Source organism: Centroberyx affinis, unplaced genomic scaffold (assembly GCF_046629955.1).
Source record: "Centroberyx affinis isolate AG114_WGS23_722 - 3 ecotype Tasmania unplaced genomic scaffold, CSIRO-AGI_Caff_v1 ptg000638l_1, whole genome shotgun sequence".
Lineage (NCBI taxonomy): Eukaryota > Metazoa > Chordata > Actinopteri > Beryciformes > Berycidae > Centroberyx > Centroberyx affinis.
In genome coordinates, this window is record NW_027279264.1 from 90,677 (window position 1) to 117,420 (window position 26,744).

Here is a 26,744-nt window from a genome sequence, read left to right on the forward strand (position 1 = left end):
AGAGTTTTGTTTACTTTTCCTTGAAGGGTCATGTGTCATATTATCAGCAGGTTATAGGAGGTAACGATAGTAACGGTTTAGTTAGAATGAGTTAAAGGGTAGGCTATTTAAAAAAAAAAAAGCGCAGTGTCTTAAAGTATACATCGCGTATTGTTTATGGCACGTTAGAGGAAATACATGATTGAAAAGTATAACCTACAGACATCCAATTCCGACTCGGTTTCAACTTCTGTTAAATCACAACTGTAGCTAACTTACGAGCGAAAATCTAGCTCTGTTATCTGAAAGACCTTTGAACAACTAACCTACATTGCACAACTCGACACCAGAGTCTGAAGTTCAACTTGATTATACTGTAACATAACACAGAGATGAGACTGCATGCAGTGTTTTGTTCTAAGAGAGAAATATGAGAGAAAAATTCAGAGAGACCATTTTTCTCTTCGGAGTTTTTCTAATTTGCTTATCTAAAACAACTGGTAAGTCACTAATACAGTTTTCTTAGAGACTGAAGATTAGCACTGAAATCTGTATGATTATTCACGTGCCATGTATAACATCTTTTGACTTATTTGTATCATCACGGAATACATCATGGGATATGACTATACAGGTATAATGCTGTGTCATATGTGAGTTTCGTGGTTTACAAGTCATTCATTTCAGTATTCAGTATTTATGAACTTGTAGAACATTCTGAGGCATCATTTTAATGTGATAAATAAAAAGCAACTAAATAGATTATGTTTTCTGTTTGTTTTGTACCAGGTCAGACATGCAGGGGGAAGTGTGGTGACATATTGGAAGGATGCTCTTGCCATGCAACGTGTGTGTCTCTGCTGAGCTGCTGTGCAGACTACAGCCAGGTGTGTGTCCAGGTGGCCCCCTACTCCAGCTGCATGCTGGGTGGACGCGCCCTGATGATCCTCGGTGTTGTGTTTCGTCCAGATGAGCGCCTCCTCTGCAGGTCTGTGTTCATCGGCACACGGTGACCTTTGAAACCTACACTCTGTTTTGGTAACACGTCATGGTTTAAGGCTTTCACAGACTTATTCCGTGTATTTCCATCCAGAGCCGGCCCAAGCCTTTATGGGGCCCTAAGCAGAATTTGATTTGGGGGTCCCCCACCGCCTCGGCGCCACCAATAATATTGACTATTGTCAATGCTCGATCATTCGCACACCTACTGTAAATCTAACATACCCATTATCAATTTTATTAGTTGTAGCTGTGTTGCTTACATCATACCAATGTCAGCCTGGCATGTTTTTAATCTTAAAGGGTAGCAAACTCACAAGAGTGGTCTGGTGTTAATTTGCATTTTAATATTCAAAGTGATACAGTACTAAGTGGCATACTGAACGTGGTGTACTGAAAAGTAACAAAATAAACCAGCAGAAAATGCATTTACTGTAAACAAGTTAACCACTTTAATTGCTTTTGGTTTAAAGAATTTGCAACGTGCAAAAGTGCAGAACAACAATCAACTACAATTAAAATCAAATAACTTTGATAAACAGTACCTCCTTCAGTTAAGTTTCCTTTTTATATAAAAAATAAATGCAAATGTAAAAAACAGACAATATTAAATAAATTAAATAAATACTTAAATAATGACATAAAATGAACAGAGGAACCTGTAACAAGATAATGTGATCCTGCCTGAAAAAAATCGTGATATGATATTTTTGCCATATCGCCCAGACGCCCACCTGTAATGCAAACATACCTTTATCTTTCTGTTTTTTCTCATCTTCTGTTTTCTTCTTCTTTCTCTTCTCTGATATGTCCTTTTTTGCGACATTACTTTTTTGCTGGAGGACTGTACCCTAACGTTAGTCTGGCTGGCTGTGCTTGCATCAAAAGTGCACATTGTGCATGAACGTGACACCAGCTCCGACAGAGGCAGCGGGAATTGATTAAACCAGTAGTATTAGCTAGCCAGTCCGTTAACATAATATTGTGTTTTTGTATAATTACCATTGGCATAATATAATATATAGTTTTTAGTTTGCTTATGCCTCGGGCCGGCCTTGTTTCCATCCTTTACCTAGTGCTGCTATCTCATGGCTGCAACCTGTCAGAAAATAAGGTACTGAGTTGTCCCTTACCTTCTGAGAGTGTACTGCATGCCACACTGCATGAATGCACATAATGACAGTATAGTTTTTTGTATATATGTAGATGAATATGTGTAGTCTACTGTCTATTGTATGTCCTGCACTCTCCACAGACACTAAATATGTAAATATGAGGTACTGTTGTTGCTGTCATTTGTATTATTATGTACTTAATTGAATCTTGCATTTCTGGGTCAATTTTTTGTTTGGTCATGTATTTTTATTATTCCTGCGGATAACTGGCACATTAAGATACTTCCAGTGCTGCAACAATGGAGTTTAATAGCTTTTGAAAGATTTTCAGCGATCTAAAACATCAACGGTAAACGTGAGGTTTTGGTGTCAGTCCCTCAGAATCAAACAGCGAGGGCTTTCTTTCTGGAGCCGCCATTTTGCACCAAGAGACGTTCAACAATCACACAGGGACAAATCCGTCTTAGAAGAGGCAGAGAGACCAATATCTCCACTGACAGCAGCCTCAATAGACCAGAATGCAATGCAGCCACAAGACATGTTGAGTTTTGAGCAAGGGGTGAAAGCCTTTCTGGGAAACGTAGGAAATCACTAACTGAAGTCGGAGCAGTTGAGACCAGTTGAGGGAAAGTGGCTACACCAAAAAAGTAAATTACAACACTTCATCACAAAATAAATCCTAGAATGCTCTGAACATCACATATTGATGACATTTAACAGTGTATTTAACAATACCCTGATTTGTCGGTATGTTCCTGCATCAAGATAAATTCCTATACAATTGTTATACTTGGTGAATAAAGCAATATTGATTCCTAAAAGTCATTACAATAGTCTAGTATTGGTATAAATTCCAAATATAATAAATGGAAGTGTGTCTTTGTGTTGCAGGTTCAAAGGTGAGATTGAAAGAGAAGGATTCATCGATGCGGAGGGCCGCGCCCACTGTATCTCTCCTTTACTGTATGAGACTGGGTGGGTGCCATTTGATGTCTCAACAGATGGAATTAACTTTGATAGATCTGGAGAGTATTTCTCAGGTAAGTTGCTCAAGTGAGAAAATTCCCCTGATTATTTTCTGAACACCGAGTTTGGAAACACCTGAACCTGCGATTCGATTTGTCTGATTTGGAATCCGTTTGATCAGTGGCGTGCACAGACTCTGAAAGGGACAGGAAAATGTAAATTCAGCATGTTGGGTTTGAAATTGGCCTGGAACCTTTGTTGCTTGTTACATCGCCTCTCTCCCATCTTCCTGTTTTTTTTCACAGTGAACTGTCTAATAAAGCAGAAATGCTATATAAATAATCTTCAAAGCACTTAGCACTTCCCCAGAAATGCTAACAGGGTCCGAGGGCATGATGCTCCCCTGGGGAGAATTGTTTGAAAATGTTTTGTACAGTGACTTGTACAGTACCCTTTCAATGGAGAAAATTGAACCTCTCACTGAGATTAATATGTAATCCAATCTAAAAATTATAAATTGAAATGCAATATGAAATTCAACAACTTTTAAATATCAAGTCATTTCTTGTTTAGCAAGCTAGTTTCCATTTCAATTTTACATCTTCCAGAAACGAAGTATTACTAACTAATATGTTTCCATAAAAGATAAGAAAGCACTCAACCAGTATTAGTATTACTAGATTATGTCACTCGGTTTATACAAAATATCTTGTGTTGGTATTCAGGAATTGAAATTTTCACTTTCATCCGTGTTCCATCAATAAGAGTCAGTGCTCAACTCATTTTGCCCTGAAGATTTCCAGGTGAATCTGCACCAGGCTGCTGAAAGTGAAGAGGCATTTTGAGAATCACTTTATTGATAGTTTGGCATGCTGTTTTAAAAAATGGCCCATAATCAGACCAAAAGTAATCATACAGTTAATGGTGTAAAAAGTGAAACAGATGTAGGCCTAGGCTTAAAGTTGTGTTTACAAGTCCTAATAGTTGCTTCTCAATGCAGTGTGGCATCTCTCACAATTGTGCAATTATGCTGCACACATTTTAGATTGGATAAGGAGACAAGAGTTTTATGATTTTATTGAGAGGATGAAAACATTAATGTGGCTTTAAATGCTCACTGCTGACCAATGTAAGCTCTGGAAAAGAGGTAAAACAGGTGTGCCAGGGTTGAGTAGCCTACATGTAATGAAAATACTGCAGTATAAAAGCCCTTCAGACTGGTTTAGCTTATCACTCCTCAGGTGATCAGCGTTAGCAAGGCCCCGCTAGAAACTGTCTCGGTGTTTTAATCTGAAAAGGGCACCAAGGACAAAAGGGCAGGAGCATTCACTCGATACTCTACTAACTTAGTGTTCATGACAAAAAACACAAAAAAAATATGGCCAGAAAAAAAAAAAATTAAAATGCAAATTTAGAGTCCACAAGAATGTATTCTATGTACATGTTTGTTTTGTAGCTTTTACAATGACATTGCTTTTTTAACGAGATTTCTGAACTTACCACCCAGAAAATGTCAAGTGGTGTCACTGTATAAATAATGTAAATAATGCACTTTAATTATGATATAAAATGCATATAATTATTTGATTAAGGTAGTTAACCGTTTTATTGCAGTTTTGGTCTCTTCATAAATGTTTGGATGGTTGGACCACTTGACATTTTTGGATGACATTTGTGGAGAGTGCAGGACAAAAATGAATTGCATTCCAATAAAATGAAAGTGGCTTGTCATGAAGCAGATATTGTGGAATAATTTGACAGGTTATGTGCGTTTCTTTGACATATATATGCTGTATATATTTTTGAAAATAATGGATTTGGATACAAAAAATGCACGTCATGTCCCTGACCCCTTAACGATTTTTCTATTTCACTCCGTTAGTCCACCCTAGTAAAGTGGATCCTGCTTTCGGAGTCACTCTGGTGAACGCAACACAGTGGCAGTATTATGGCACTCCGGACACGGCAGGAGCGCTGAAGATGACATGGAACAGCTCCTTGATTGGAGCAGAGGAGATCAACATAGAGCTGTGGGGTTACAGAGAGGTCAGCAGGAGCACAGAGGCAGAGAGGAACGGATCGGCCTCTCTGCAGGCCGAGTTCACCTATCTGTACTCTCTCGATAGGGATCTGCCCAACTCCGGCGCCTTCAGCTTCATCCCCGAGCCGTCCGAGAAAAACTACTCTAAGTGGGAGCTGGGGAGTATCCGCATCACCGCCAGTTCCAAGCCAGATGGAGCTAGGTATCCTTAATAAATATCATATATCTCATAAATATCTCCTTGTCCAACTTTTAATCTTTTAAGAAAAATCGGATATCGGCAAGTCAGTGTTGCTCAGTGTTGCTTCGGAGATGACAGTCAGTAAAACCTGCAATGAAACCGGCTTCACTCAAGTAGCTGATAACCAACCTAAAATAATTGAATTAGTATGGCTGTTAATGGTGAGGTTTAGTGTCACATGATCTAAGTGCTGCTTCAGAGGCTATTCTGCACTTAAATTCTGGGCTAAACACTGAATCCTTGTATATTTTGGAATACTTTGGCATGAAAATGGTTAAATATATAGTTGTTAAACTGTGGTTGAACCCTATATTTAGGCTTATAATGCTAATTGTGCGTATGCAGGGACGTGCAGGGGCTCTGGAGCGGAGGCCATGTGTTAGCCTGGCACCTGGAGCAGGCCTTCAGAGACGACTCTGCAGCCTGGGCTGAGAACAAGTGTCTGGGGTGGGACGACCTGGAGAGAAGGCTGCCCAACTTCCTGGATGAGATCATCGACTGTCCCTGCACTCTGGCCCAGGCCCGTGCAGACACAGGCAGGTTTCATGTGAGTGAGTGAATCTGCAGTTATTATCATTATTATCATTGTTATTATTATTAGTGGTAGCAGTAGTAGTAGCAGTCTTTAACTACTTTCCTTAACAAAGTTATAAACTGCAGCAAAATAAAAGGAACAGAACAGTCACATTACCAGCAGCATCCTCTACTTGTATCATTTTTAAACACCACTATATTATTGTCAAATTAACTGTGATATCTTGCTATAGTTACTGTAAACAAATCAGACCACAGTAGAGACAATTGTTAGACCATAAGACCACAAGTCCTGTGTCTTCCTGCTGCAATAAGGATCTTTGCTTCCTCTGTCTCTCTCTTCTCTTTTACTGAAGAGGATGAATATGTTGGAAGTGATTTTTCAATCAGCCTTTCACTCCTTCCACCATCTGCCATTGTGAGAAACTATGAAACTTCAGCTCTGTTGGAAGCTGGAAGAACAGCGCCCTCCTCCTGTTTTGTTGCGTAAAGTAATCCAGCAAATTTCCTGTCAAGTTGGAGTTGAGGCTGGTAGTCTTTTTCAAGATTCAAAAAACTTTAATGTCCCCAAGGGGCAATTTGCTTTGCAGACAGTAGTCCAACACAATACGTACAATACATCATACACAACACAGCACAAAATCCATATTTCCTACACTGTCACCATGAATCATGGAAAAAAGAAAGACGCGATGACATCCGGGGTTATAGTTTGTTTAAAAAAACAGATGGAACAAAAGACAATCTGTATCTATTAGTGCTACCTTTGGGGAGACTAAACCTCCACCCTGATGGAAGCATCCGGAACTCAACATGTAAAGGATGTTGAGGGTCCAAAACAATAGTCTGTGCCTTTAAGATGGCCCTCACTTCATACAGGTGAATAAGGGTAGCACCAGTAATCTTACGGCACAGCTTGACAATTTTTTGCAGTTTGTTCCTATTTTTAAGACTAAGACTGCCAAACCAGCAAATCATAGAAAAAGAAAGGACAGACTCAATAAAAGAAGAATAAAACATTTTAATCAGTGTCATGTCCACATTAAAACTTTGCAACTTTTTGACAATGGTCTCGTTTGTTCACAGTAATTAATTACTTTTGTGGCCCAAAGTCAATACAAGACAGAGAAGTGTATGAAGCAGTTCCTGTTAAAGACTGTATTCGAGTTTTAGGTCCAGTTGCATTTAAAAATTCTTGACCCAGAGTATTATTTAGACAACATTCAGTACATGGACACTGAAATCTCCAAAAAATAATAGCCACGTACCTAGGCTTTATCAAAGAGAAGAAAAAATAAATCAAATATTATGACAAAAAATAAAAGGAAATGTTATGAGAATTCCCCAAATGAGACAGGATCACACTTGAAAAGATTCCCATGGATGACAGCCACATCATGACCAAAAACTATGTGTAAAAATGATTGGAATTCATCTATATCTCTGTAAACATAAGGAAATAAAGACTATTAGGAGAAATGAAATCACTACAGACATTGCTTGATGTGAATGATCAAGGTTAAGATCAGTTACTTTATTAGAGTTCTGTGGGGGCTGGGCAATATGGTTGAAATCAATATCACGATAATCATAAGGATTTTTCTCGATGTCAATATATATCACAATATGGTTCATGTATGCAAAATCACGTTAAATAATCAAATTAATGTTCATCTCATTGAACCAAATGTCAAACAAAACAGAAATATTCAAATAATATTCCTACCATACCTCATTTTATGAGAGTTTTTAAGTAAAATTTGCCATCTGTCATCATCAATTTAGACAGCCGAAATGTGTGTCACGATATTAAAATATCTTCATATCATCACAATATGATTCCACTGAAAGAAGATAAATGATAATATTGAATTATCGCCCAGCCCTAAGTTCAGACTCACTCAGCAGTTCAGGGGCCGCATTGAACTTAGTAAAACTGTCACCAGTTATTACAGTTGATTCTAAATCTACTGCGGTATTAACTTGGGTTATTAACAGAGCTGTGAATCTATGTTGCGTTATTTAACTCCCATCGGACAGCTTCTCGCCTTCCTTTATTGAGACTGATTCTTATTCACTATGTTGTTTCAGACCGACTATGGCTGTGACATTGAGAAGGGCAGTGTGTGCACTTATCACCCCGGCAGCGTCCACTGTGTGAGAGCAATTCAGGCCAGGTAGGAGTGAGAAAAAAGACAGATCTCAATGTTAACTTTTTAAAAACAAAACTCATAAGCCCATTCCTTTCTCTGACCTGATTTCATTGTCATTTTCCCCAGCCCCGCGCATGGATCAGGGCAGCAGTGCTGCTACGACAGCTCAGGGGCTCAGGTTCTGACGGGGGATTCGATCGGTGGCAGCACTCCTGATCGGGCTCACGACTGGGGCTCCCCTCCGTACAGGGAGCCCCCGCGGGTGCCGGGGTTCTCCCACTGGCTCTACGACGTCATGAGTTTCTACTACTGCTGCCTGTGGTCTGATCACTGCCACGTCTACTTCAGCCATCGGCCCTCCACTGGGTGTCGCACCTACCAGCCCCCAAGAGCTGGTGAGACCATTCATGCTGTGTTAAGTCAAGTCAAGTCGAGTTAAATCAAGTTTATTTATAGAGCGCTTTTAACAAACAAGACTGTCACAAAGTGCTTTGCAGAGATCAAAGGACACAAAACAGATTAAAACCAGGATAGTAAACAAGCACAGATTATGCACAGTGCCACAGCTAATTAATTATCACTTTATTTAAATGCGATATAAACTTTCTGGTTCACTAGTTTCTCAGCTACCTTCATCTCTCTCTCTTCATCTATGAAAAATACACTAATGTTAGGCTACTTGGCTTGCCAAGTATAGCGGAGAGTGCCTGTATCTATTTCCTAAGTGGATTTTTTCATTCATTTAAAACCCTCATATTTAGGAAAAGTTATGGAAGGAGTTAAAAAAGCATTGTCATCCAGTGTTGGAGAAACGAACAATTGAAAATGACAATGCCAGATGGGTTTTGGCCTTTCTAATGTATCAGCGGAAATAATTCTTGTTTTTCATAGACTACTTCATAGATATAGCAGTGAATGGAGTGAAAATTATTATTTTCACTCCATATATTAATTAAATCATTAATTATTTTGAAACATTTGGAGAGTTTCCCTACTTTGTAGTTTGGCGTCAAGACAAATGTGCGTACACATGGTCTAAAGTTTGCGGGACGGCCCGCACATTCTCACGTCAAGTTCATTTTTATACATCCCGACGTGTGCGTGAAAACCGTTTTGTGCGTGCGCAACGTTCATACATGAGGCCCCAGAGGAGGAGAACAGGAGAGAGACAGTCAGACAGGAAAGAGACAGCGACAGGTGTGTGTGTGTGTGTGTGTGTGTGTGTGTGTGAGGACAATCTATATTAAACATAGTATTATCATTATCATACCAAACCAGTTGGCTAGGGGCCCATCAAACATTTGTGCCCAGGGGTCTCTAACTTGATGATTCGGGCCTGCACGCGCCACCTGCCTCGAGAAAGTGCGACGGTCATGTGCGTGCATGAGTGATTGAAGTCGAATATTCTCAGTGTTGTAACAGTAATTAACCTTGATCTGTATCTCAAACTATGCCGTGTTGGGTCCTTGAATTTGGGGGAATTGGGCCTGGAAAGTCCTTGAAAAGTCATTGAATTTGATGTTTAAGAAGAAATAGGGCCAGAGCGTTGTATGTGTGTGTTTGTTAATGTATACTGTATGTGAGTGTCTCTGCATGCCTCCACACACATACTCTATAAATGGATATGACAGTCTGCAGGAGAAGTAATTGAGTGACAGACTGCAGCTTAGAGTAAAGGTAGGCTGTAGAGATGTATTAGATCACACAATTGATTATCTGCTCCTCAGGGACCATAAAGCCCAAAGTATGCCGCACGCCGAGATTAGAAAACCAATCTCGAGATAAATCCGAGATCTGCAGTGATCGAAATAAATGTGTTTGTGCCAAAAATATGTATTTGATGTAAAAGCATCAAAGCCTCCTGTGCTCGATGCCTCACAGGTGCTGTCCTCGGGGACCCGCATTTCATAACGTTTGATGGCCTCCGCTACACTTTCAACGGTAAAGGAGAGTACCACCTAGTGTCTTCGCCACACAAAGAGCTGAGTGTTCAGGCCAGAACAGAACAGGTGAAACTCGAGAACGGTGAGTTCACACTTGATGTGAAAGCCCTGTCTGTGTCCCCTCTCTCATCCCCAGGGAACTTCCTCTCTCTTCGCCCCAACCCTTTGTTCGGGTGTACATCGTTCCAGGCTTCCCTCGAAGAGACCCTCTCTTTGATTGGTTTCTGTTTTTTTTTTTTTTGTTTGTTTTTTTTAACAGCCAGAAGAGTGAATGCCTGCCTCTAGCTTTTGTGCAGATGTAATTAGACCTTGAATTTTATTTGTCTTCTTTTGCTGGCACTTCTCTCTTAAGAGGCATATAAGGTTGTCTTTTACACAGTTCTGAGTGGGTCTGATGTGAGATCCTTGTGGGAGTGAAACATTTTGGCAGTGTAAAATGACAGCCCATTTCCTTAGTTTCCTCTTGTTCTCACTCAGTATCTCATGGGGCCAAATGTGGTGAAGAAGAACAGATGTTTAGTTTATTGGTTAGAATTTCGTCCAAACCACTAAACAAAAATTCAGAATACTTAACCTGTGGTGCATCAACAACAGCGTTATGTTTGCATTGACTACTAAGGTACCTTGGCCAAAGCCACACGGCTGTCGTCAGTGGCTATGAAGGAGAAGGCCTCTGATGTCATCGAGGTGCGTCTAGCAGAGCGTCAGGACCACCTTCAGGTGCTGAGGAACCAAAAGGTCCTGCCCTTCACTGAGCAGAGATGGATGGACCTACACGGTGAGATGTTAAGACACATGACCAGATTACAGATGCACCAGGCAACATCACACTTTGGTGCTCCACAGTGGCAGCGAGAGAGAGAACTGTTTTGGAAAGTTTGAAGGACTGGTGGAGAAAACAAAATCTTCTGGCAGCAGATTCAGGCATTCATTAGTGATTCTAGCATTCTCTGGACGAAGAAAGTATTTCGCGCTTAAGTTTCGACATATCACTTCCTGTGCCAAAAAGATTTCCTGACATACTTGACATCAAAATGTAATTTGAGCAAATAGTGATCATACCCGACATCAAAAGTTTATTTGGACGAATAGGAGGAATCAATGGGGTCTCAATAACGGAGGATTGGACCCTCTGTTCTCTGTTGCAGCCCCAATTTATTATTTAGGCTGGTAAAACGGGTGTATATTTACATAAAAATCTTCCCTAATGCAGCTTTAACTGCACTGACATCTACCTTAAGCCTCATTTGTCTTACTGCGATGTGTATTGTGATGTGTATAGATCAGTGAAAGGACAAAGTGATTAGAAATACAAACATAAGCTCTCTCTTTTGTAGGAGTATTCGTGTTCTCCCCCAGTCCACAGAACGTGACGGTGATGTTCTCCTCTGGTGTTGGGGTGGAGGTGCGTAGGCTCAAAGGAACCATGGCAGTGACCGTCCTGCTGCCACCAGAGTTTAACAACCACACCCAGGGTCTCCTCGGCCAGATGAACTCTGACCCTTCAGATGACCTGCTGACCCCCCCGGGAGAGGTCATCCCCTCAGACAAAACCACGGCTGAGGAAATCTTTACCTTTGGAGCTAGCTGTGAGTCTAAAAGACAAGGTGTTCAATTTGTGTCATTTGTAATGAAATGACAAGGTGGCTATGGCCTGACAAGATTCCCCAAGAGAATTTGTCAATAGAAGCTTCAATGCAGTTTTGTAACAATTATTTCCTAGCAACCACGTCTGGCACCATCATCGAGGTACGCAAATAACGGCTAAATATGTAACAACAGTCTAGAGAAAGAGAGATGCCTGAAAAAGGATTATTGTGCTGTGGGTGTAGGTCCATTCATTAACGTTATAAGTAAAAATGTATAGTCTGATAAAGTAGATTTGTTTCGAGAATTGAAACAGTAAACTGTCTTGCCTTTAGCCCTAGTCCCTTTGGACCTAGTCTCTTCTCCAAAGCACTATGAGTTGTAGCTTGAAAAGCAACAGCTGCAGCTAATTTAGTAAAACAACCGATGTTAATGTTAACATGTGACTACTAGCCACTTCTAGCTTCTACTACATTTACAGCAGGACAGTGATTGTTAGCTGGCCAGATACTATGGCTAGTTAGCTAGTAAGCTGACGTGATCTAAACACAAATCGAAAAGATTCAGTCAGAAACAGCACAGAAATTAAACATGTCTTTTCAGTTCTGTTTAGATGGACAAGTTGTATGTAAAGAAAAGCAATCATGTGTTCACAGCCACTGTTGACCAACAGCTGAGGACCTCCATCATGGCAGCCAGAGGGTGCATTACATCACCTGAAGGCCTGCTATCATTTGCTGATTCATTAGTTACCCATCGTTGTGTCTTTATAAGCGGCTACCTAATTTGAGCCACATTTGGCTAGAATTTTGACAAATAATTTAAGAGTGCACTGGAAGAACACAAACACATGTTTAGAGTTTTAGGGCCTTTAATAGATTACAGAGAGATATCAAGGGCTGTGACCATACTGTGCAAGTGAAACCACATCTCTGGAACCCAGTAGGGGCCAGACCACAGACATGCATGATAATAACGTCCCGGCTGTAATTACATATCCTTCACGCTGAGTCGCTGACTTCTCATGCACTTGACCTTGGACTGAAATTTGCTTTAGTGTAACTGCAGTAAACGCTCCGACTATTTAAGCTTGCGGGTACTAATAGATTTATGGGCATTAATAAAGTGCCATTTTTGTAAGCATCACAGTCATGACTGCATGCAACTTACATGCTGCGCAGATCTCTTACAATTTTTTTGTTTTTGTTTCCATACTATAGTGTGCCTCATATATTCTCTTATTGATTTTTCTGTTTTATACAACGGGCAATTTCAGCCAAACAATCTGATTGGCCAAAGACGTGTTCCAACTGTTCCAATAATAGCCATGCTTAACCAATTGCTATGCCAACTCTTGTGGTACCCAAGGAGCTAGTTATCAATCATTCTCTCTTGTTTTCCCGTTTATTTATTCATATGTACATATACTACATTGAGGAAAACCTTCCGACATTACACATGTTGGTAACATATAAAAGCTGTAATACCTCTGAGGACGTTCTATGGTGTGATTATGTGAACTTCTGACAGTACTTGGATGTGCTTTTTAGCTATCGGTACCTGGATGCCCTCTGAGGAATTATTGCTTTCACACAAACAAAAAAAATATCTTCTGTATTACTATGCCTATATTACACACGTCAGCTTTCACATTACAACTCCCACTACCCGTTTATCTCCATCGTCTTGGGATAAGCCTTGGTCGATAATGAAGGACCGCACACGTGTGTTATTTGTTCTTCTAACCAAGAACCCAAAATGATAGTAAATACCCAATGGTGTTTTGTTTTGTTTGACTTGTGTCCGCAGGGAACATTTCAAAGGAGACGTCCCTTTTCACGTATGACTCCAAGTATCTTTTGGAAACGTACTATTACCCACCAACGCACGACCCTGCCTTTGTTCCTGCCTTCTCTCTACCGGAGAGACCCGATGACCCTCTGGTGGCAGACATGTTGAACATGTGCTTTGGGGATGGAGCACAGTTCTGCAAATATGACACCCTGACCACCCGCAGCCTGGCCCTGGGAAATGCCACCCTCAGGGCCTACCAGAGTCACAGCGCCCTCATACAAGACTTGGAGCCAGGTAGCCATTCATTTGTTGTCCAGTACATGTGATGTCTCAGACACCACTGATCGAATTTTGACGAAACTTTGGGGGAATGATGCATCTCACCACTGTGTCATCACGGCATTTTCAAAATTACACTGATTGGCCCAAGGGCGGCGCTACAATTACAGACCAAAACAAGGCGACATACTTGTTACAGAGAGGGGGGCTGCATTATTTGTTGGGGACGACATGTTTACTGTTGGCTTGTTTTATCTTTTATTAGTAATTTGGCATAATTTATCTCTAAATTATGCCATGCTGTGACATTAGCATGCATTTTCATTACCTGAAACTGCAGCATACAGGACCAGCAAAAGCTTGTGTGTTTCTGGTTGGTAATTCAGTCATACAGCACACTCAAACAATTGAGCCATAAGAAAACTAAATGAAGCAAAAACATGATTTTTGTAAGTTACCTAAACCTATTTGATTACCACTATTCAAGAGAACACATTGATTTTGATAATGATTTTAAAATATGTTATTGTCCCATAGTCGTGTCCTGTGGCTGGCTGCCCACACCCAGGAATGGGAAGAAGAATGGGACTCACTACCTTGAGGGGAAAACTCTGAGCTTCTCCTGTAATGAAGGCTACCTGTTTTACGGTTCACCAGAGCGCACTTGTCTAGACGATGGGACGTGGACTGGAGTGCAACCCTACTGCATGACAGGTTGGCTCTAATATGCAACAAAATTAATGTACATTTCCAAGTATATTTGGGATATTCAAATAGTAGTAGTAGTAGTAGAGTAAAGTGAAGATTTATTATCCCCGAGGGGCAATTTGTTTTGCAGCTAGCAGAGTTCAACACAGGACATCACTGGGACAGGATGATGGTACAAAAAACCCCCCATCTAAAATACATCAGAAACAAGATCTAATGGTTAATAACTTAAGTAAAAAATATTCTATTTATGAGTTGCCACATGTAAACACCATATCCTGTTTATATTAATAACCAGGATAAGCCCATATCCCGAATATGAAAAACCCAAATATGATAGTTGAGATATGCCGATATTAACCGGTATATTCTGGCATGTAAAACACCACATCCAGTATATGAAAACACTGGTTACTGATCATTCCATGTAAATGCCACATAAGACTCATATTGGGAATATTAATGTGCATGTAAACGCATTCATATGATTAATCCCGAGAGATCAGTATATACACGTGCTGAGTAAAATGCACTTACAACAAAAGCACAAATACTATAAACACCTAAGACAAAATCCCTTATACTATAAACATGGTGTCGTTTTTATGCACGAATGAATTTCTTTTTCGCTTTATTTCTCACTTGCCTGTATTCATTCATTCATTCATTCATTTATTCTGATCTGCTCGGATCACATGTTTTATATTCACTACTATTTGGCAGCGTCCTCCACTAAAAACTAAGAGGGACTTTGGGAAACCTCTTCTTTTTTACCCAGACTCTTTGAAAGCAGAGATTCAACTGTGCTCTCAGTTGCTCAGGCAGACCATTAGCTACAAAGCTACAAATGTCTGAACCTCGATTGGATTGGCTTTGTGTTTGCAAATTGGAACCACCTGGGCCCCTCTAATGGTTCAATTCATCACTCCTGCCGTGAACTCTGTGAATGAGTAGTGTTGTAGTGCTCAGCTCTCGCCATCAGGTGGCAATGTTTCCCACTGAAATGTATTCATGTGTTTGTGAGAGAGCAGGTTAATGCTTCCTTTTGTTCCATTGTGCAGCGTGGAGCAGGTCCGCTTTTTGGAAAGATTTGACAAAAAACAGAAAAAAACAACAACTGGTAACAAGTGTTCATTCACATTGCAGTGTCAGCAAGATTGGATGAGATTAGATCTATGATCAGTCAGATGGGCAAGCATCAACGAGAAGACACCTAGACTGAGATGCACACATAGACTCTCTCATATTTCAAGAATATAAGAGCAGCTTTCCGCTTCAGTGACACATCAGCTGAAGTGAACGAGAGGAGACAGAGGAAGGAAGCTATTTGACTTGTGATCTACCTCTAGTCCCCCCCCCCGCCCCCCTATAGCTGATCTCCTCATGGCTTCAGCCCAGTTCTCCATCCTTTTCTTGTTAGAGCTGCAAACAGAGACTTCCTCTTGATAGCTATCGGGGATGAATAGATTTCATATATCGGATTTTCAGGCCCATGTAACTGCTGGCTGGGTCACAGCTGGACACAATAGAACCTGACTTCACCACCCTCCATCAAGCAAACATATTAGTTTTATAACTTGGTTTTGCATAGCAAATGTTTAGATGAATGTTAGTTATTAAACCAGCCAATTCATTTTTTGTGAGTCAGTAGAAGAGGATTTATAATGTTTTAAAATTTTTAGTTTCAAACACATTCCTCCTCTTTATAGTGAATCGCATGTGAAGACAGACTATTAAGGCGTTAGTTATCCAACCACTTGTTTCAGACATGGCTGTACAGGTTGCTGTACAGGACATGGCTGTAGCCTTGATCTTGAAAACACACGAAAAGCAATTGCTGCTGTTTATAGTTGTAGGGCCGTAGCGTAGTGACCAATCGGACATTTTCACATGAGATGGTGGTTTGAGAAAGAATGTCTATCCTATACAAGTGGCCAAGTGATGCGGGTGTGTCTGCAGATTAATATAACTCCTCACCCACACATGCACACACCCTCACATGCATCATATAGTGGTAACTAAGATGGAATTGTAGCCTTACACATGCATATTGTGCTCAAACACACACACACACACACACAAAGCTCGTCCTTTTTAGATATGTGACGATGATCGCATTTGCTCTGCCACTCTCATTACACAAATCAGAACTAACAACTGTCAACATGACCCGAGGTGCTCAGTGGCAGGTGTTGCATGAGCTGTTACCTCCACCATTCAGATGTGACCTGTGGCCATGTAAACAAAAATACAGACCTAGCAGGAAACACCCTGACTGATTTCGCCTCCTCCCCTTTATATGAGTCACCGCAGCACGATGAGCAGCCAGCAAATTGTAGTCGTAGTTAAGATGACGACGGCGTGCCGCTCGAGGAACAAAGGCCACCGCATCCAGTTCGACTTCTTCTCTGAGTCACTTTAATGAGCCCCTGTTGACATGGCACCTGTCAGCAGAGGTGACAGTAAGTCCCATCCATCAAAAGTGGATTGGCGCTTGAATGTATCCCGTCAATCTGAGACCGTTTATAATTTGCCGCCGTTAAAACGATCACTTGTCAATGTGCTTTTTAACTCAGACTTTATAGGGGGTGCGGTGTGTTGTGATGATCAATTTTAATGTCTTCGGCCAGGAAGATGGGAGTGCTGAGGAGAGGTGAGGGTGGGGTTTGGATAGAAAGTCCTTGGAATGTTTTTGATCTGAGTGTGTACAAACAGGGACATGGGAGACTTGAGAAGTAAAGGGTTATAGAATTTACTAGCTTGGCTGCGCCTTGTCACGGTCCTCTGAAAAACAATAGCCCTGGCCGAGTTTCAGATGCATACCAATAAAAGGATCTCCTCATCGTAATGGCGTTATAATATTAATAGAGTTCCTTGCGCAGAGGAGAAGAAAGTGATTAAAGGAAAGGTGACAGCTGCCGGAGAGGGAGAGAGCGATTTTCACAGGGAAAAGCGACGTGGGTTGAAAGACAAAGTCTCACTCGATTTTCTGCCTGCGGACCTCTCCTCAGATTCCCCTGAGATACAGCAGATGAGAGACAAAGAGAGAGACGGAGGTGGCTGGTGAATGCAGGTTGCGTAGAGAACGAGTTGTTGAAATGCCAACCAAGGGCAGCCGGAGACTTTTAAACCAGTCACGTCCCCCGGACTCCGGTGTCTTCATGCGGCGGTTTCTGTGAGGAACAAAGGTCCCTGTCTGGAGAAGGTCCACTGAACAGACTTCCTCACCTCTCCCTCTGTCTCCCTTCATTCTCGTCTTCTACCTGTTCCCTCATTTCCTATTCCTCCTATAGCTCCTTGTTGCCTTTTGCCCCCACTCCAAAGACTTAAGAGTGCATGCTTGCTGGATCGAAGCGAGGATGAGAAGTAATTGTTTGGCTCACTCTGAGTGAGATGGCTCTCCATAAAAACCCGGTGGAACAATGGTTATATGGGCTAGGACACAAATATAATTTAGACCTTAAAAAAATAATATTCCCACAAGGGCCTTTGGGTGTGTCTGTGGTACTCAATAGAAAGTTTAAAGAGACCTTACAAATGTACAAAAATATTCCTGTAATATTCCTATGGGGATTTATAGTTTTGGTGGGATATTTGATTTTATTTGATTTGTTTTGATTCAAAAGGACAGCGTAAGTTACTTAAAACATTTAATTCCACTGTGGTCCTCGACTGAAGACAAAATGACAATAACCTGACAACACGAAACACAATAAAACACCCAAAAGATCATAGGATATACATGGCACTAGCTAAATTGCCTTAATACTTAATACTGTATAAACATTGCTTCGGTAGGACAGTTTTTGATTTGCAGTTCCACAATCTGATACCAAAGACGTAAAATGAGCTTTGAGCTTTGAGCTTTTCACACTGGGGATTATGCAGAATTTATTGTATTGTAGGAATGTTGACTAGAAAAGGTGTTCAAACTTTACTAACCTGCTGTTTCATTCCCCCCTCCATTCTCTCTCTCTCTCTCTGTCTCTCATTTTATTTGTCTCTCTCTCAATGGGAGAGACAGAATTGTATAAATATAGACACTGTCCCATCTCAGAAAGCTACTATTTAAGATGTATTCACCCAAAAATGTCCTTAAACACTGCTCGCATACCCGCTTGTTTTCAACACAATCCAAACCGTGGCCGAACAGGACATGCAGAGACCGTGCTGCACTCAAAGGTCACTCTGCTCAACTCCAAAGCAGCCGAACAGGGGAAAGAAATGGTCCATGACAGTAGCGTGGACCTTTTGATCTCCGTCTCAGCATTGCACTTGACTTTGTGTACGTGGGCAGTATAGCGCTTACGGCATCGACCTTTATCAGCCTCGCCTTGCCTGTAAGAGCTGTCATGGAGGGCAACCCTAGGCCGTAAACAGTGGTTGAGTCGCACTATCCTTCTTAGGTGGGAGCGTATATGTATTCAGATGACTTCCACTCCACTGCTATGTGTAGTATTTTAACATTTTAACAACAGTATACATTATTACTTGCCTGGTGTCCAACCCCCATGAATCGCAGGCTTTAGCACTTTTTGAATTTGCATGGTGATTCATAGCGGTCTGGACACAAGCCGATCCACGGCTGATTCACTGATGTAATTTCTCGCCCCCAACTGATTGGTTAGATCAGGTCTAACAGCAATCATGGAGGCATTCGCTTCTGAGCTTTTAAACATGCTGATTGTTCCTGTTTTAATTAATCAATGCCATTGCATTTTTGAAGGACTGACGAAATCGCTACATCTAGCTTGCTATCATCCAATTCCTTTGCCCGCGCTGCCATTTTGGTAGTTGTTGTTGCACTCTGTAACGCTTGTCATAAGTAGGTTTGTCCCTCCTACATCAACCATCCAATCAGGTTTGTCGGACAGTATCTGTCTGAAATAACTGGCGGTGGATAGCCTTGCGTCCAGAATCACCATGCAAATTCAGAAAGTGCTAAAGACTGCGATTCATGGGGGCTGGCCACCAGGCAACATTATTACCACATTCATTTTGAGAGATTAGTATAACTACCGTAAACAAACAGGACCATCACCGAGAAGCGTCATCTGCCTCCACAGGCCTCTATGCTGCATTTTATACTGTGTTCCACCAGGTTGGATTTCACAGGAAATCTGCTGGATTGCTTTATGGCACAAAGGGAAATTGTTTTACCGCGCAAAGCAGGCAGAGGGTGCTGCTCTTCCAGCACAAATGGAACTGAGAGAGGGAAGAGCCGATGGAAAAGTCACTTCCAACATGTTTCACTTCCAGCATGTTTATGCTCTTCAGCAAAGTCAAAGAGAAAACAAAGGCATGCCAGAGAGGGGGAGGGGGAGGGTGTGTGTGTGTGTGTGTGTGTGTGTGTGTGTGTGTGTGTGTTGCAGCAGGAAGCAACAGGGTTTATGGGAAATGTTTTCTTAATTTTGCGAAACACGAGCACAACTAATTTGATAATAATGTATTGATGTTTAAATATGCTACACAAAGCATCTTTAATTGACTAGACTGCCAGGTGCACATACACACACACACACACACACATACACATACACATACATGCACTCACAGCACACACACACATTTAGACACCCACACACACAGAGACACACCTGGCCCCAGGGTCCCAGACCACAAGAAAGGTTGGCTGTTGAAGCTGAGTCTAATTGCTTTGGACACCTTTATCTTCCAGAGCTGCTGTGTGCAGACTGTATATTCTCAGTCTCCTTTGAGAGTGTCTGGATATGAATCTCTGAACAAGGACAGATACAGAACAGCGAGTTAGAGACAGACTAGCAGTTTCTTAGCAGGGTTTGTTTGTGTCCGTGTTCAAGTTTATGCAACCGTGTGTCTATAAGCACGTACATGGAGCATTTGACGTCTGAAGTTGCTGTTTGACACAAGGTTCAAATTCCAACACTTCCATCTATCACATTCAGATAGACTGGCTCAGATACATAGATGTGATGACAACAGTAGCTTGGTACAGAGAAGCACACTGTTACCTGGGAGGAAAAATCAACAGAATTATTTTAAAGATGATATCAGCTCTGTCAGAAAACTCATCTCTTGCTCAAAGAAATGCTGTATGTGATAAGAGCGTAGCTCAGGGGCGGATGGGCGTGCCAGGCTTATGAAAACAGTCTTGGATTTCTGATTAGTATCATCTGTTTGCCATTTCTTTTGGAGATAAACAGTCTGCGGATCTGGAATAGATCTAATCTATGCAAACAATGATGAGCTCAGAAATTTCAATTTTCCAAGTTTTTGAGTTTGGATTCGTAACGAGTTATATGAATAAACTTCAAATTAAAACGGCACTTCCATCTGTAGACATAGGGTGACACATTCATACAGTGGCAGTGAGCCGCATGATAAGTCAGTAAAGACACTGCCGTCCTTGAAAACATATTGAAAACACCTTTTTCTCGTCTCCCTCAGCCTCTCAACCTGTTCCGACCGCATCGATGTCTGTCATGTTAACCCCTCTCGGTGGCAATGTAATGGTCCAGACCGAGTGCGCTATTGCTCCCTGGGGTTTTACTGTTTGATTAAGGGAGGGGGGGGGGGGCTCAGTGGAGTAATGAGATACTGTAGCTTTGGGGTTTAGCCAGCAGTTAAAAAAGTAAAAAGGTGAATGTTAACACTGATTGACTGCCAGTCCCCCACATGCTCCCAGTACTTGTCTGGGCAGCTTGTCATACTGATGCCCAAGGCTTCAAAGTCCAGCCGTTTGAGGCCAGCGCTGCAGCATCCGAGGGCCGGCCGTGTGTAGCGACACTGATTGGATTGGGAACTTCGGGGAATATTTGTACGTGGGTGTATGTTTCGGTGTGCTTGTTCGTGCATGTGTGTATGCGCATATGCCGTACAACGATATACTAGAGAACTAGCACCTGCAACACATACCGGAAAGATATTTGCCACACTTCACAAACAACCATGCGTTAGAGGATATTGCCAATTTGATAGTCATCTACCTAGTAACGTCTGCATGCTTGCCTGCCTTGTAAAAAATAACTCCTGGCTCAATATATGAATAGTCAAATACACTTGAGAATGGTTCACTGAGCTTGCCAACACCCTAAGGAAAGTTTCAGACGTCCTAATTTGATCACAATATTACCCTAAGCGAGTGCAAACAATATGAAAGCAACTGTTGGGAAAATCCAGCGCATGGAGGATGTAACAGCCTATCCAGCAGTGTGCTCATTATGTTTGTTTAAACCCAATGTAGAACGATTTTTGTTTTGTTTGATCCCCTTGGCAGTTATAAAAACAGATTCATGCATTTGATGTTGTGCTGGTGCAACAAACAGCCTTTTGAGAGATAGGAGTGCTTATCAAGAATAGTCAAATCTGCATTGAAAAAATGGCAAAAATAACTTTTTTGTTTTTGTTTTTGTCTTTTTGCCAGTTGGACATAAAATTGCTATGTCATTGGTAAGAGGATATTTTAGCCCAGCCAAACGCAATTATGTTCATAATTTTGTTCTCTTAGATGTTAGATATTGTTTGCATTTGCATTTGTAATGAATAGCCTATGTTTTGAATAGAAGCTTCCAATTTGACCCTCACCCTTTCAGAACTGGCAGATTTTGTGTTTTTACAAATAGACCACACTGAAATTTACTTTAACCTTCAGATTGCGGCCGCCACATGTACAAAAATTTGCCCAAAAACCTGCCATCTGCAGCATTTATGTTTTTTCAACCCGTGCCTCAATTGTAAAACTAGCTCAGTTTGGCAGGAAAACCATGGACCTGGCAACCCTGCCTCCACTGTAGCCGCCAGAGTGTGTGTGATATGTCACCCGAAAGCCTTCTATTGGTCTAGCAGGTTTTTTAAAATCCTTTATTTACCCAGATAGCATTGATTGAGCATGCATGCTGGATTTGAGGCACGCCCTGCTACACACTCAAACAGTTACACCCATTCACACCTGGGAGCTGCCCAGTACAACCAGTCTGCTACTGTTGGCCACTGAGCCGCTGTGGGTTAAGCCGGAGACAGCTTGTCCCAGTTTCCCCACACATATTTTCCAAACCTGCTTTTCTAACATCAAGGATACCCTGGTTTCCATTTGCCCTTTACTGTATATTGATCCAGAAATATAAAAGATGTGCAGGATAGATGGATTGTGCAGAAGAATCAATGGCTGGTAGCAGTGATTAATTCAGTGTCTGTGTTATTTTCACAGACGATGACCTGGGGTTTATACTTGGCGCTGTCGGTTCCTTCTCAGCACTGATCATGATGGGAGTAATGATCAAGCTACACAACAGGAAACAAGAAAGGTGCGTTCACACACACACACACACACACACACACACACACACACACACACATACCTATTCACTTCACAAAAAAAATCGATTTCTTCTAGCCCACAGGTGCTATGAAATGCTACTCAAGAAATACAACAAATACAAAAGAAGCAATGATTAAATAAGTGTTAGGTCTGACATTGTCTTCCTCAGCAGGACAGTTGATTTGAATTGTTTTTTACACTTCATTGCAGCTGAAGATTGCATTTTTCCTCTACCAATTCCAAAAAGAGGCCACATTCACTTGAAGTTTAATTACAACCCAGTCTGCATTATAAACATTATTACGCTACCTGCATTATAAATATACTCCCTGTATTCTGTGGCCTCTTTTGGCCTTCTGTTTTTTATTACCCACCAGATGGGCAATATTAATCACTAAGAACTGTGATATTTTCATTTGTCTCCTGTTGTGATTCAGTTTCAGCTCGTATGCAATGCCATTATATCCCCAGAAACCTTTGAGTCTCATTTTACATTTGCACAGCACGTCACTGCAGCATTATTTAAGGCGTGAGACTAAAATAAAAACAGTTTGTAGAAAGGAGCTAAGAAGCTCTGGCTTTCTCCCTCTCCTGCTCCCTATCTCTCTGCAAACCGTCGAGGGGAAGCACGCCATATTTTGAGAAACGCTATACATTACGATACAGATAATCACTTGTCTTTGTTCAATAGGCCTCCAGTCATGGCTCTCCATATATCTTTCATATAGTAACCATCTATCTTTGAACAGATAAATTACATATTGGGAATTTTGTGAAAACCATATAGCTAGAGGTCTTCTTCCCCTCCCATTTCCTCCCAATAGTGAAGTCCTCTTTACTGCGCCAACAAAGACAACAAAGACAAAAGCCTCTGAATCCCACCTGCCTGTTTGATATCCAACATGTCCCAACCTCCTAGCCCTAACTCATAAATTCCCTTTCTGATCTGATCAAACCAAATAAACCCATATACCCCGTGGGATCAGACTCATACCTTCAGTTCAGAAAGAGGAGAAGCTAACGCTATAGCTAGCTCCTGGGCCTACAGCAGCAAATTAAAGGCCTGTTTTATGGACTCACTGACTTCGCATGGGCTTCCCCCGCCATAACTCCGGTAGGGAGAGAAGAAAGATGGGTGTCAGGAGGGAGTCGAGAGCCGCCCCCTGCTCCCAGCAGCACTTGGGGCAGGCGGGCGGTGAAACTGGCTACGGTTTCAACTCGTGAGGGCAAGGACCGAGCACACCTGCCCGCTCTTAAAGCCTTGATCATGGGAGGCCAGGTGTAATGAGAGATGAGGAGTGTCAAAGGTCTGCAGATGTGAGGCAGGTGATCTCACACACACGGACATGCTGGTGCACATGCTAGTGTAGGACACACACAGCTAGAAAACATGGCGTGCATACAGTAGCTTACACGTGTAAGGAGAAATCGTATACATTCCACATGAGTGTGTGTTGCCTCCTTACACATGAGCACACCAACACACACACACACACACAGCACACAACCCCCTACCAACAAGTGCAGACACATTGATTCCTCCGCAACATCAGAAGCATAGCAGGGTGGAAGTAGCGGGGTCTTACAGTATTTCATATCATGTCTGGGTTGCCTGTCTGGAGGAGAAGCTGTGATACTATATTACTCTGTGTGTGTGTGTGTGTGTGTGTGTGTGTGTGTGTGGAGGTAGGTAGTGTAGGCCTCCTGTGCCTCAGTCCCCCGTCTCAGACCCAGACTTGCAGGGGTACTTTCCACATCTAGGGTTACTCTGCAGGCCTCAACAGGTCTACTGGCAGCTCACCACAGGAGCAAGAAAGTCATTACACCATGAGGTGTGTGTGTGTATGTGTGTGTATGTGTGTGTGTACCATCATGTCTGCTCCACCTCTGCTATATGACACATCAAAAAGGCAGAGGGGGGCCTTGTCTGAACCTGGCAGGGGGTTCAAAATGGATTGGAGTAGTGAAAAGCACATTTAGCGAGGTGAGGTGAACCGTCTCAACACTAAACGCTGTGAAACTGTTGGCTTCTCATGGCCACTTCAATGTCTGAAGGAATATGATGAGCTTTCCACATAAAAGGTTCAGAATTAGAACCGGCAAGTACGATAAATGTTCAGGAGTGTGTCTTAAATTAGCGCTTTTTGTCAACTTTTCTTCACTCGACTTATTTATTCTACTCATTGAATAGAATGAAGCTCATTGCGTCTTATTCGATGTTTAAGCTCAGTGTTTATAGGTGCGTACGTCACAAATGACAGGAGTAGAGTTGGTAGGAAAACCTGCGCACAATCAAAAAATGAGGATGAGAGGTTTCTGATGAGATACAGATGCATTTTCCAGCGTGTCAGAAATGTGAAGATCAAAGTGCAGTGCAGCAGATGTTTTTCGGTTAAGCAGCCATCCTCAATGCAGACCAGGTACTTATTAGCAATTCCAAAACAAGTTGTGTCCGCTCTTGCTCATTTCTTGACCAAGTGCAAAGGCTGTTCCTGACCTGGGACATTTTCAATATAAGGTAATGGATGTAATGGTAATAAACAAAAAAAAAAATAATAATAATAATGCATTAGTGGTTCAAATACCATGGGAAGGACTGAGCATGGCACAGCTTTCCTTCAACTGAACGCCAGGGTTACTTTACCTTTTAGTTATTTACCTGCCTATTTTGCGAGTGTTCCAAATGAATAACTAGGTTTTATATGCATTGTAAATGGCAATAAAATAATATTTTTGAAAATGTATTGTTTTTATTAATTTATCCCTGCTCTTAATTCAAGTTCACAAGAAAGTTTCCCTGTTGTCAGTGTTGATTAAATGAGTACATTAGCGTTGTCATCATTGGTGTAAAAAAAAAAAAAAAATTTCACTGAGTGCTTTATGCTTGTCAGTTGGTTGTTCATACATTTGAATTCTTTATTTCTAATGTTGTTTCAATTGACTCTTTTCTGTATTTTCAGAGAGAGAAAAGAGAAGCTGGACCAGATGGCGACTCATGAACAGACTTGCTAAACCATCAAAGTCCTTCGGGATTATGGATCACACCACTCCGCGCTGAAACCTTCAAATATGTGGCCTATGGCTTGCATGTGGGTATTGCTTTCCAGCATTTCCAAGTAGCTACAACAAATTTGTGCAGAGAAAATATATGTCTTCAGAGCTGAACTTTTGAAATTCACGTTCAGTTGTTGTTCATTAGGCCGGTGGTCGTCTGTTGACCTCTTCACCTTATCAGGAAAACCTCAGGCACCAGTTAGGCTTTAAGCGTGTTGTTTGGCCTCATGTTTTTCCTCTTATTTAGTCTGGAAAACCTCCAGGTCATGGTAAATGGCCCATAGTGAGGATTGAGGGTATTGAGCTAAAGGAAAAATGCCACGATTGTTTTTATATTCCCTTCATGTTTTGCATGACTGATAGTCCCATCTTCGCTAGAGAGAGAATTGTGTAAATACTACATAGAGATACCATCAATACAATCAACACTCCCTTCTCCTGTTCAGTTTGAAATAGTACCAGATGTGTTCATATTCATGTTGAAAGTGAAGTGAACCTGATGATTTTTAGGTTGAAAGACTTTGAACTCTTATGAAGCCCTTGTGTGGGCTCACGGCCTTCAGTCAAATGAAGGGTTTTGCTGAGTGACTGAGCAGCAAAATTCACAAATGTTACCTGAAGGTCACCTTTTACACTAAGTCAATGCATGCTTTCTGTGTTTATTTTCTTTGTAATGTCTCAGGTATCTGCATTGAAAATCAATGGTTGATCGAACACATCCCTAAATGTTTTCATCGTGACTCAATGAGGGAATCATTAAACGCTGTTTCAAAGTTTATATCCTGTGTAGTTTTATTTCGAAAACCGGGTGTTTATCCTGTGGCATTGTATGTGTGTGTGTGTGTGTGTGTGTGTGCGCGCGTGCATGTGTCTCTGTGTACGCACGTGCACTACTGTTCAGACCAGAGAAAAAAAAGAAAAATCCCGGCTTCAGCCCAGCAGTTATGCGTGGTCTGGCACAGCCACATGCCCCGTCGGACAGATCGTCATCTCACGTTACCCCGTGGTACTCTCCGCTACTTTGAACCTGACTCACTCCTCCTTTCCAAAACAAA

At 41.6% G+C, this 26,744-nt stretch overlaps 1 protein-coding gene across 1 annotated transcript; it reads left to right on the plus strand.

Moving 5' to 3' along the window:
* Positions 1 to 380: 380 nt before the first annotated feature.
* On the plus strand, positions 381 to 26,352 carry susd2 (sushi domain containing 2). The gene is made up of 14 exons (XM_071518872.1): positions 381 to 479; positions 769 to 967; positions 2,985 to 3,133; positions 4,942 to 5,302; positions 5,687 to 5,888; positions 7,967 to 8,052; positions 8,155 to 8,423; positions 9,910 to 10,053; positions 10,591 to 10,749; positions 11,309 to 11,560; positions 13,368 to 13,646; positions 14,169 to 14,345; positions 22,525 to 22,621; positions 25,596 to 26,352. Exons 1-14 carry the CDS (start codon positions 410 to 412, stop codon positions 25,645 to 25,647), a joined length of 2,496 nt encoding a protein of 831 aa, XP_071374973.1. The 5' UTR covers positions 381 to 409; the 3' UTR covers positions 25,648 to 26,352.
* Positions 26,353 to 26,744: the final 392 nt, after the last annotated feature.

What these genes read in the sequence shown, in the direction of transcription:
- susd2 (XM_071518872.1), top strand. Translation starts at nt 410, where the DNA reads ATGAGAGAAAAATTCAGAGAGACCATTTTTCTCTTCGGAGTTTTTCTA. An exon ending in TTGCTTATCTAAAACAACTG is followed by an intron (nt 480 to 768) that starts GTAAGTCACTAA and finishes GTTTTGTACCAG; the next exon opens with GTCAGACATGCAGGGGGAAG. An exon ending in CTACCAGCCCCCAAGAGCTG is followed by an intron (nt 8,424 to 9,909) that starts GTGAGACCATTC and finishes GATGCCTCACAG; the next exon opens with GTGCTGTCCTCGGGGACCCG.